The 12,282-nt window shown below is 38.2% G+C and overlaps 1 protein-coding gene across 1 annotated transcript in view; it reads left to right on the top strand.

Annotated features, from left to right (window-relative positions):
* Window positions 1–12,282, top strand: part of LOC117338838 (alpha-1,6-mannosyl-glycoprotein 2-beta-N-acetylglucosaminyltransferase-like) — a 68,023-nt gene that overhangs the window by 45,860 nt on the left and 9,881 nt on the right. Inside the window, exons 4-9 of the mRNA XM_033900196.1 lie at window positions 413–510; window positions 2,875–2,974; window positions 8,346–8,476; window positions 8,834–8,909; window positions 10,097–10,186; window positions 10,993–11,117. Of these exons, the coding sequence (XP_033756087.1) occupies window positions 413–510; window positions 2,875–2,974; window positions 8,346–8,476; window positions 8,834–8,909; window positions 10,097–10,186; window positions 10,993–11,117 (620 nt within the window). The remainder of the gene's footprint in view (window positions 1–412; window positions 511–2,874; window positions 2,975–8,345; window positions 8,477–8,833; window positions 8,910–10,096; window positions 10,187–10,992; window positions 11,118–12,282) is intronic.

Here is a 12,282-nt window from a genome sequence, read left to right as displayed (position 1 = left end):
ATACATTTTAACAATCAAGGACTATTTGAGTTTTACCTGAAAACAGATCTAGATACTATTAGAAGGCAATTCCTTTATTCATGGAACAAAAAAATCTGAGAATGAGTGTTTTACCTTCAATTTTTGTATTAATAGAGAAAGTTTGCTGTTAATCATTAAGCTAATATATGTGTATAGAGGCTCATTCGTATTGATAATTGAAGTACATTTGTATAATGGTTTGTATACATTTGAGTTGCACTCAATGTTGTCCAAACATGAAACCCTACCATTAATTGATTCCACAAATAACACGGCATCTCCATTTTAATATCAAAACTTTGCCAGGATATTGTGCTTTGTAGTTCCTGTGTAAATATGTGTTTATCCAATTTATAAATTAAGCAAATTTTTTCTATTTTTTATTTTTCAGGTAATGCAAATATATTTTCCTGTTACTCTTCAACTACATCCCAAGGAATTTCCTGGTCAGGACCCCAACGATTGTCCTCGGGATGTGAAGAAAGACGAGTAAGATATCTCTATATCAGGAGGGACAGATTTAAATTGGGGATTGAGACTGGGCAACAATTGTTCTTTGGACTTGAAGTATGGGGAGAAAGATACAGCTTCTGATATATATATCGGGAGAGAGGGATTCAAATTGGATGTTGACTGGCATGGGCAATGATATTTCTTAGGACATAAAGAAAGGGGAGTAAAAAAAATGCCTCCTATATATCAGGAGAGACAGATTTAAATTGGGGGTGAATTATAGGCCAACATGTCTCCATCTCCTGACAGATTTAAATCTCAGGTGAATTATAGGCCAACATGTCTCCTGACAGATTTAAATCGGGGTTGAATTATAGGCCAACTTGTCTCCTGACAAATTTAAATCGGGGGTGAACTATAGGCCAACTTGTCTCCTGACAAATTTAAATCGGGGGTGAATTATAGGCCAACATGTCTCCTGACAGATTTAAATCGGGGTTGAATTATAGGCCAACTTGTCTCCTGACAAATTTAAATCGGGGGTGAACTATAGGCCAACTTGTCTCCTGACAAATTTAAATCGGGGGTGAATTATAGGCCAACATGTCTCCTGACAGATTTAAATCGGGGGTGAACTATAGGCCAACATGTCTCCTGACAGATTTAAATCAGGGGGTGAACTATAGGCCAACATGTCTCCTGATAAATTTAAATCTCAGGTGAACTATAGGCCAACATGTCTCCTGACAAATTTAAATCTCAGGTGAATTATAGGCCAACTTGTCTCCTGACAAATTTAAATCGGGGGTGAACTATAGGCCAACTTGTCTCCTGACAAATTTAAATCGGGGGTGAATTATAGGCCAACATGTCTCCTGACAGATTTAAATCGGGGTTGAATTATAGGCCAACATGTCTCCTGACAGATTTAAATCGGGGGTGAATTATAGGCCAACTTGTCTCCTGACAGATTTAAATCGGGGGTGAACTATAGGCCAACTTGTCTCCTGACAGATTTAAATCGGGGGTGAATTATAGGCCAACATGTCTCCTGACAGATTTAAATCGGGGGTGAACTATAGGCCAACATGTCTCCTGACAGATTTAAATTGGGGGTGAATTATAGGCCAACATGTCTCCTGACAGATTTAAATCGGGTTTGAATTATAGGCCAACTTGTCTCCTGACAAATTTAAATCGGGGGTGAATTATAGGCCAACATGTCTCCTGACAGATTTAAATCAGGGGTGAATTATAGGCCAACATGTCTCCTGACAGATTTAAATCGGGGGTGAATTATAGGCCAACTTGTCTCCTGACAAATTTAAATCGGGGGTGAATTATAGGCCAACATGTCTCCTGACAGATTTAAATCGGGGTGAATTATAGGCCAACATGTCTCCTGACAGATTTAAATCGGGGGTGAATTATAGGCCAACATGTCTCCTGACAGATTTAAATCGGGGGTGAATTATAGGCCAACATGTCTCCTGACAGATTTAAATCGGGGGTGAATTATAGGCCAACATGTCTCCTGACAGATTTAAATCGGGGGTGAACTATAGGCCAACTTGTCTCCTGACAGATTTAAATCGGGGGTGAATTATAGGCCAACATGTCTCCTGACAGATTTAAATCTCAGGTGAATTATAGGCCAACATGTCTCCTGACAGATTTAAATCTCAGGTGAATTATAGGCCAACATGTCTCCTGCAAGATCATACCAGTCATCGGTGTCCACACAGAGATTTCCTTATGACAAGTGATTGCTTGGGATTGGTTTTCAGGTCCAAAGGTCAAGGTCACTGTTACAAAAAATAGAAAATTTATTTTCATACGATAACTAAATACATCACTTGCAATTGGGACAATCAAACTCAAAGTTCATGCAGTTTTTCCTTACCACAAGTACTTGCATGGGATTATTTTTTTTTTACTGGTCCAAAGGTCAAAGGTCAAGGGTACTCTTGTAATCACCCAACTTGTTTCAGTAAATTTGACAATCTCCAGTCCAAAAGTTTGGTCTAAAACTGATTATTTCTATTAAAATAAAAACCATTATTGCCACTAATTCAGTATTTTTCTTCCTTAATCCCGAGTTGAGTACAGTACATAAGGTTGTGATGTTTAAAGAATGATCGCATATAATGCCTACAATCTCCAGTTTTAAATGTTTCATGATACATCAGGCATTTTTGTGATCATCAGTTAATTGATGAAAGAGTCATTCATGTTAGATTATCACAGCTTCCCTTGTTATTGTGAAATATATATGTTGTCACTTTCAATGTGATGGTGTATCATTAGATGTACATTGTATATAATGTTACCTTTCAATGTGATGGTGTATCATTAGATGTATATAATGTTACCTTTCAATGTGATGCTGTATTCTTTCAGGGCATTAAAGAAAAAGTGCAATAATGCAGCATTTCCAGATAAATATGGACATTACAGAGAACCGAAATACTGTCAGACCAAACACCACTGGTTATGGAAGGTACAGTGAACCTTATATATTTGTCTCATGTGTTACCCTCAACAAGTCACAGATTTGTCTCCTGTGTTACCCTCAACAGGTCCCATATTTGTCTCCTGTGTTACCCACAACAAGTCCCATATTTGTCTCCTGTGTTACCCACAACAAGTCACATATTTGTCACCTGTGCTACCCTCAACAAGTCCCATATTTGTCTCCTGTGTTACCCTCAACAAGTCCCATATTTGTCTCCTGTGTTACCCTCAACAAGTCCCATATTTGTCTCCTGTGTTACCCTCAACAAGTCCCATATTTGTCTCCTGTGTTACCCTCAACCAGTCCCATATTTGTCTCCTGTGTTACCCTCAATAAGTCCCATATTTGTCTCCTATGTTACCCTCAACAAGTCCCATATTTGTCTCCTATGTTACCCTCAACAAGTCCCATATTTGTCTCCTGTGTTACCCTCAACAAGTCCCATATTTGTCTCCTGTGTTACCCTCAACCAGTCCCATATTTGTCTCCTGTGTTACCCTCAATAAGTCCCATATTTGTCTCCTGTGTTACCCTCAACAAATCCCATATTTGTCTCCTGTGTTACCCTCAACAAGTCCCATATTTGTCTCCTGTGTTACCCTCAACAGGTCCCATATTTGTCTCCTGTGTTACCCTCAATAAGTCCCATATTTGTCTCCTGTGTTACCCTCAATAAGTCCCATATTTGTCTCCTATGTTACCCTCAACAAGTCCCATAGTTGTCTCCTGTGTTACCCTCAACAAGTCCCATATTTGTCTCCTGTGTTACCCTCAATAAGTCCCATATTTGTCTCCTGTGTTACCCTCAATAAGTCCCATATTTGTCTCCTGTGTTACCCTCAATAAGTCCCATATTTGTCTCCTGTGTTACCCTCAACAAGTCCCATATTTGTCTCCTGTGTTACCCTCAACAAGTCCCATATTTGCCTCCTGTGTTACCCTCAACAGGTCCCATATTTGTCTCCTGTGTTACCCTCAACAAGTCCCATATTTGTCTCCTGTGTTACCCTCAACAAAGCCCATATTTGTCTCCTGTGTTACCCTAAACAAGTCTCGTATTTGTCTCCTATGTTACCCTCAACAAGTCCCATATTTGTCTCCTGTGTTACCCTCAACAAGTCCCATATTTGTCTCCTGTGTTACCCTCAATAAGTCCCATATTTGTCTCCTGTGTTACCCTCAACAAGTCCCATATTTGTCTTTTATGTTACCCTCAACAAGTCCCATATTTGTCTCCTGTGTTACCCTCAACAGGTCCCATATTTGTCTCCTGTGTTACCCTCAACAAGTCCCATATTTGTCTCCTGTGTTACCCTCAACAAGTCCAATATTTGTCTCCTGTGTTACCCTCAACAAGTCCCATATTTGTCTCCTGTGTTACCCTCAACAAGTCCCGTATTTGTCTCCTGTGTTACCCTCAATAAGTCCCATATTTGTCTTCTGTGTTACCCTCAACAAGTCCCATATTTGTCTTCTGTGTTACCCTCAACAAGTCCAATATTTGTCTCCTGTGTTACCCTCAACCAGTCCCATATTTGTCTTTTATGTTACCCTCAACAGGTCCCATATTTGTCTCCTGTGTTACCCTCAACAAGCTTAAGTCCCATATTTGTCTCCTGTGTTACCCTCAACAAGCTTAAGTCCCATATTTGTCTCCTGTGTTACCCTCAACAAGTCCCATATTTGTCTCTTATGTTACCCTCAACAAGTCCCATATTTGTCTCCTGTGTTACCCTCAACAAGTCCCATATTTGTCTCCTGTGTTACCCTCAACAGGTCCCATATTTGTCTCCTGTGTTACCCTCAACAAGTCCCATATTTGTCTCCTGTGTTACCCTCAACAAGTCCAATATTTGTCTCCTGTGTTACCCTCAATAAGTCCCATATTTGTCTCCTGTGTTACCCTCAACAAGTCCCATATTTGTCTCCTGTGTTACCCTCAATAAGTCCCATATTTGTCTCCTGTGTTACCCTCAATAAGTCCCATATTTGTCTCCTGTGTTACCCTCAACAAGTCCCATATTTGTCTCTTATGTTACCCTCAACAAGTCCCATATTTGTCTCCTGTGTTACCCTCAACAAATCCCATATTTGTCTCCTGTGTTACCCTCAACAAGTCCCATATTTGTCTCCTGTGTTACCCTCAACAAGTCCCATATTTGTCTCCTGTGTTACCCTCAACAGGTCCCATATTTGTCTCTTATGTTACCCTCAACAAGTCCCATATTTGTCTCTTATGTTACCCTCAACAAATCCCATATTTGTCTCATGTGTTACCCTCAACAAGTCCCATATTTTTCTCCTGTGTTACCCTCAACAAGTCCCATATTTGTCTCCTGTGTTACCCTCAACAAGTCCCATATTTGTCTCCTGTGTTACCCTCAACAAGTCCCATATTTGTCTCCTGTGTTACCCTCAACAGGTCCCATATTTGTCTCCTGTGTTACCCTCAATAAGTCCCATTTTGTCTCCTGTGTTACCCTCAACAAGTCCCATATTTGTCTCCTGTGTTACCCTCAACAGGTCCCATATTTGTCTCCTGTGTTACCCTCAACAAGTCCCATATTTGTCTCTTATGTTACCCTCAACAAGTCCAATATTTGTCTCCTGTGTTACCCTCAACAAGTCCCATATTTGTCTCCTGTGTTACCCTCAACAAGTCCCGTATTTGTCTCCTGTGTTACCCTCAATAAGTCCCATATTTGTCTTCTGTGTTACCCTCAACAAGTCCTATATTTGTCTTCTGTGTTACCCTCAACAAGTCCAATATTTGTCTCCTGTGTTACCCTCAACCAGTCCCATATTTGTCTTTTATGTTACCCTCAACAGGTCCCATATTTGTCTCCTGTGTTACCCTCAACAAGCTTAAGTCCCATATTTGTCTCCTGTGTTACCCTCAACAAGCTTAAGTCCCATATTTGTCTCCTGTGTTACCCTCAACAAGTCCCATATTTGTCTCTTATGTTACCCTCAACAAGTCCCATATTTGTCTCCTGTGTTACCCTCAACAAGTCCCATATTTGTCTCCTGTGTTACCCTCAACAAGTCCCATATTTGTCTCCTGTGTTACCCTCAACAAGTCCCATATTTGTCTCCTGTGTTACCCTCAACAAGTCCAATATTTGTCTCCTGTGTTACCCTCAATAAGTCCCATATTTGTCTCCTGTGTTACCCTCAACAAGTCCCATATTTGTCTCCTGTGTTACCCTCAATAAGTCCCATATTTGTCTCCTGTGTTACCCTCAACAAGTCCCATATTTGTCTCCTGTGTTACCCTCAACAAGTCCCATATTTGTCTCTTATGTTACCCTCAACAAGTCCCATATTTGTCTCCTGTGTTACCCTCAACAAGTCCCATATTTGTCTCCTGTGTTACCCTCAACAAGTCCCATATTTGTCTCCTGTGTTACCCTCAACAAGTCCCATATTTGTCTCCTGTGTTACCCTCAACAGGTCCCATATTTGTCTCTTATGTTACCCTCAACAAGTCCCATATTTGTCTCTTATGTTACCCTCAACAAATCCCATATTTGTCTCATGTGTTACCCTCAACAAGTCCCATATTTTTCTCCTGTGTTACCCTCAACAAGTCCCATATTTGTCTCCTGTGTTACCCTCAACAAGTCCCATATTTGTCTCCTGTGTTACCCTCAACAAGTCCCATATTTGTCTCCTGTGTTACCCTCAACAGGTCCCATATTTGTCTCCTGTGTTACCCTCAATAAGTCCCATTTTGTCTCCTGTGTTACCCTCAACAAGTCCCATATTTGTCTCCTGTGTTACCCTCAACAGGTCCCATATTTGTCTCCTGTGTTACCCTCAACAAGTCCCATATTTGTCTCTTATGTTACCCTCAACAAGTCCCATATTTGTCTCCTGTGTTAGGTGTAGGTTTTGAATTTTACTTTATTCAAAGCAGATTTTTGTTCTGCGAGCAATTTCAAATCTTGAATGAGGTACTGTATAACATATAATACAACAAATATTGTTGCATGTGTTACATTTATATTATTGTTACAGGTGCTAAATCATGAAAGTTTGCACCCACAAAATAATTAACCACAAAAAGTGTCACCACAAAATAATTTGAAATACAGAAGATATTTTTTAGCATTCAGAAATTTAAAAATCAGTTATGATGTAATATGGAAAATGGCTGAATAGGAAAGGATTGTAATTTCCTGATGGTACAGTAATGTAAAATGTAAGGGAGAAAAGAGGTCAGACAACTTGTACAGTAATGTAAAACGTAAGGGAGAAAAGAGGTCGGACAACTTGTACAGTAATGTAAAACGTAAGGGAGAAAAGAGGTCGGACAACTTATACAGTATGTAAAATGTAAGGGAGAAAAGAGGTCGGACAACTTATACAGTATGTAAAATGTAAGGGAGAAAAGAGGTCGGACAACTTGTACAGTAATGTAAAATGTAAGGGAGAAAAGAGGTCGGACAACTTATACAGTATGTAAAATGTAAGGGAGAAAAGAGGTCGGACAACTTATACAGTATGTAAAATGTAAGGGAGAAAAGAGGTCGGACAACTTGTACAGTAATGTAAAATGTAAGGGAGAAAAGAGGTCGGACAACTTATACAGTAATGTAAATTGTAAGGGAGAAAAGAGGTCGGACAACTTATACAGTAACGTAAAATGTAAGGGAGAAAAGAGGTCGGACAACTTGTACAGTAATGTAAAATGTAAGGGAGAAAAGAGGTCGGACAACTTATACAGTATGTAAAATGTAAGGGAGAAAAGAGGTCGGACAACTTATACAGTATGTAAAATGTAAGGGAGAAAAGAGGTCGGACAACTTGTACAGTAATGTAAAATGTAAGGGAGAAAAGAGGTCGGACAACTTATACAGTAATGTAAATTGTAAGGGAGAAAAGAGGTCGGACAACTTATACAGTAACGTAAAATGTAAGGGAGAAAAGAGGTCGGACAACTTGTACAGTAATGTAAAATGTAAGGGAGAAAAGAGGTCAGACAACTTGTACAGTAATGTAAAATGTAAGGGAGAAAAGAGGTCAGACAACTTGTACAGTAATGTAAAATGTAAGGGAGAAAAGAGGTCGGACTGTAATGGTAATTTTGATGAAAACAATAAAATTTACCCAGTTTTTATTCGCTTCTTAGTTGTGGGAAGGAAGATTATTTGATAAATTATAGTGTTTATGTTGACAGTTGGACCGTGTATTTGATAAACTATAGTGTTTTATGTTGACAGTTGGACCGTGTATTTGATAAACTATTAGTGTTTTATGTTGACAGTTGGACCGTGTATTTGATAAACTATAGTGTTTTATGTTGACAGTTGGACCGTGTATTTGATAAACTATTAGTGTTTTATGTTGACAGTTGGACCGTGTATTTGATAAACTAGAAGTGATGAAGAACTACACGGGTCATGTGTTACTGTTGGAGGAGGACTACTATGTGGCCCCAGACATCATCACCGTTATACAGATGATGAATAACTTAAAGAAAAGGTCAGTTTAATTCCAGAGGCCCATAATGTTGAAGCTATGTGTCAAAGGTACATAATTTAGGTTTAATGGTTCTTTCTAGAGAATTCACTGTGTAACATGTAAAATTTTATTGCTGAACATTAAGAATAGTTTTATTATCCTATTAGGGTTTCGTCTTGTCTGTCCTTTAGGTTTGATGTCTCTTCGGTTCCTGTTTTAGTTTGGTTATTTTCTGTCCATTAAAACCATGAAATGAGTGTCCTTGTTGATACAGTGGAATTCTGTTTCACTGTTGTAGTCAGTGATTATGATTGCTGTATATCATTGAAGTACATTATGTGTTGGAGTCGATTTATACATTGAATGTCTTTGTTACAGGGATTGTAAAGAATGTAGAATGTTGACTGCTGGGAACTATGATAAAACACAAAGTTTTGTGGTCAACTCTGGAAAGGTACGTACCCTGACGTTCTACACTCACAGGTGTTTTATAAGGTGACCCCTGACTTTGTGTTGGCCCTGACCCTGTGACCCCTGATTTTGTGGTGATACCGACCATGGATTCCGTGCTGTTATCAAATGGCAGCAGTTCTGAATTCCTTTCATTTACTGATGATGATAACCCACCTACTGACTTAGAAATTCTCTTGTTTTGACTGGAGACCTTGAACCTTGACCTCAAGTTTCTTTTTTGACAAACATTCATCATTTAACCTTGAATTGGTCTATACTGAGCATATATATTGGGTGTATTACCTCAATATTACTCTTTAATCTGATGATATATATTGACAAATGACTTTGACATCAGCTGTATGTCCATGATAGATATTGACACGTGACCTTAACCTCTGCCTGTATGCTAATGATAGATGTTGACCCTTGACCTCTTCCTGTATGTTAATGATATATATTGATACTTGACCTTGACCTCTCCCTATATGTTAATGATAGATAATGATACTTGACCTTTACTTTGACATCTGCCTGTATGCGAATGAAAGATGTTGACCCTTGACCTCTTACTGTATGTTAATGATATACATTGATACTTGACCTTGACATCTTCCTGTATGTTAATGATATACATTGATACTTGACCTTTACTTTGACCTCTGCCTGTATGCTAATGAATTTGTTGCTTATAATGTTGTGGGTGATCTAAACCTTAATTTCTGTCCTGTTGACCTCTGTGGGTGACCTAAACCTTAATTTCTGTTCTGTTGACCTTTGTGGGTGACCTAAACCTTAATTTCTGTCCTGTTGACCTTTGTGGGTGACCTAAACCTTAATTTCTGTCCTGTTGACCTTTGTGGGTGACCTAAACCTTAATTTCTGTCCTGTTGACCTTTGTGGGTGACCTAAACCTTAATTTCTGTCCTGTTGACCTCTGTGGGTGACCTAAACTTTAATTTCTGTCCTGTTGACCTTTGTGGGTGACCTAAACCTTAATTTCTGTCCTGTTGACCTTTGTGGGTGACCTAAACCTTAATTTCTGTCCTGTTGACCTTTGTGGGTGACCTAAACCTTAATTTCTGTTCTGTTGACCTTTGAGGTGCTGACCTTAACCTTGAATTCTGTTCTACTGACCAATTGACCCCTGATTTTCTAATCTCCATCATGTTATGGTGTATGTTCCAGGTGGAGTTGGCGACCTTCATCTCCTCTAGACATAATATGGGTATGACATTTGCAAGGGATCTGTGGAACGAAATAAAAAAATGTGCTAAGGTAAGCAAACATGGACACAGATATCAATAATGAAAGGCTGGTTGTTGTACTATCAGAGCTATGTTTTTACTTGTCTTGTCTGGAAAATATTGTCTAAAAAAATCTACCTGTTCCATCACCTAGACAATTCTGCAGGGAAATAAAGTTAGCTTGATCGATCATCGAGTCTCTACTGTATGGCTTATTGGTGTTCATTCATAATTTATAAAACACTTACTATAAATGTCATTTTTGTGGTTTTTTATTCAATGATAGAATAAAATCATGAAAAATACATACCTTAAAATAGAATTACCGATAATACAGAAAGTAACAATCATGAAAACTACTTTTTTTGCTAAAGAATTTTGGAAAAGTTTACACCATTGAAAAAAACCTTGACCATTCTTTTTTGTGAGAGTACCTGGAATGATCCCTAGACACAATTAAAATATATGTGTATTGGAACCCTCACCTGGGAATATGATTATTTGTTTATGTTCATGAAATTGTTCATAGAAATTAATAATTGATGGATCATTGTCTGACCTGGAAATATAAATAAAACTGTCACTTAATATAACCACTTATCATGAAAGTACATATTGATTAAGGACAATAGTAATCTTACTTACTTTTGTGTTTTTCCCAATAGAAGCAAATCTGTAAATCTCTGAAAAGAGGAAATAAAGAAAGTCTGTCTGTCTGTCTGTCTGTCTGTCTGTCTGTCTGTCTGTCTGTCTGCTGTCTGTCTGTCTGTCATAATTAGTAGGTTTATAGTATATACCCATGCTTATAAAAACTACAAGGATCGTCTTAACTAACAGGAGTTCTGTGACTTTGATGATTACAACTGGGACTGGACTCTACAACACTTGAGTATGAAGTGTATCGCTAACAAGGTGCAGGTCATGAAGATGAAGGCAACACGTGTGTTTCATATGGGAGATTGGTAAGTTTAATCCAACTCCTAGTCCCTCACTGTTTTCCCTACTACTAAGATACTTTTCACTGAAGTCGAGGAAGGTAGTGTAAAGAAACAGATTTAGGGGTAAGATTCAATAATAACAAGAAGTTCCTGTTTTCCCAAATTTGTTGCGAAACTGCAGATCTCACAATTTCTTTTACACAAATAACAAAATAACAGGAGTACCTTAATGATGTTTTTGAAGCCTGATAATATAATTACATGTCAAATAGGGAGGTCTTTGTTGTTATTTTGACCAAAGAGTGGACCAATCTGTGTTCCGAATTATGATTTCAAAGAGCCATCGTGAGATAAAGCGACTTTTCTTGAACCTTTATGACTCTTGAATAGCAAAACCCAAGTTTATTATCATTAAAAGTGTCTTCACAGCAATACGCATGTAATCAATCTTGTAGAGGAAGTTGGTAAAAAAATGAAAAAGCGAAGTAAATTTTCTTATCGTCTCTGAACAGATACGTAAATAAGATAATATAAAGGATGTCACAACTGAAATCAATGATCATGACAGTGATATAAAGATGTGATTACAGACCCAGGGATTGAGTGAGAAACGTATAAGAAACACAATTTTGAGCAAAATGGTAAATTGCTCCAGACCAAATTTAAATTGAAGGATCAAAACAGAGTGCTATCATAGGATCAAAACAGAGTGCTATCATATTTTTCGCACAACAAAAAAGACAGATAATGCCTAATTGATGAAAGCACTGTTCAGCCAAAATATCACTGCTGTCACCAAAGAGTACTTTACACCGTTTGTGATCTGAAGTGTTACTGGCAGATAAAAGTGTAACATGTATCACTTCATGTTTTAGGAATTTAGTGATTTAGTGGTTGAATAGGTGTGTTAATAACACGCCTGTCACCTATCGGTCCATTTCTGTAACAGCTCTATCCAAATGATCGTTCATATTTGATGACATTTTACTCTGCAGGGCTAGGGTCGATACTATTTTATTACCAATTCTGTGATATGGTTTGGCCTCTGTAATGATAGGGCTGTTTTCATACTGTGTGCCAATATTAAAGACAAAATTGTGTTACTTGCCAATCTAATAATAATGCACTAAAATGTCTGGGCATTGCTGATGGATGTTAAGAATTTTTTGTCCGAGATAAATGTGACATT

Source organism: Pecten maximus, chromosome 12, assembly GCF_902652985.1.
Source record: "Pecten maximus chromosome 12, xPecMax1.1, whole genome shotgun sequence".
In the NCBI taxonomy this organism is placed as follows: domain Eukaryota; kingdom Metazoa; phylum Mollusca; class Bivalvia; order Pectinida; family Pectinidae; genus Pecten; species Pecten maximus.
This window is presented reverse-complemented; position numbering and strand designations above follow the sequence as displayed.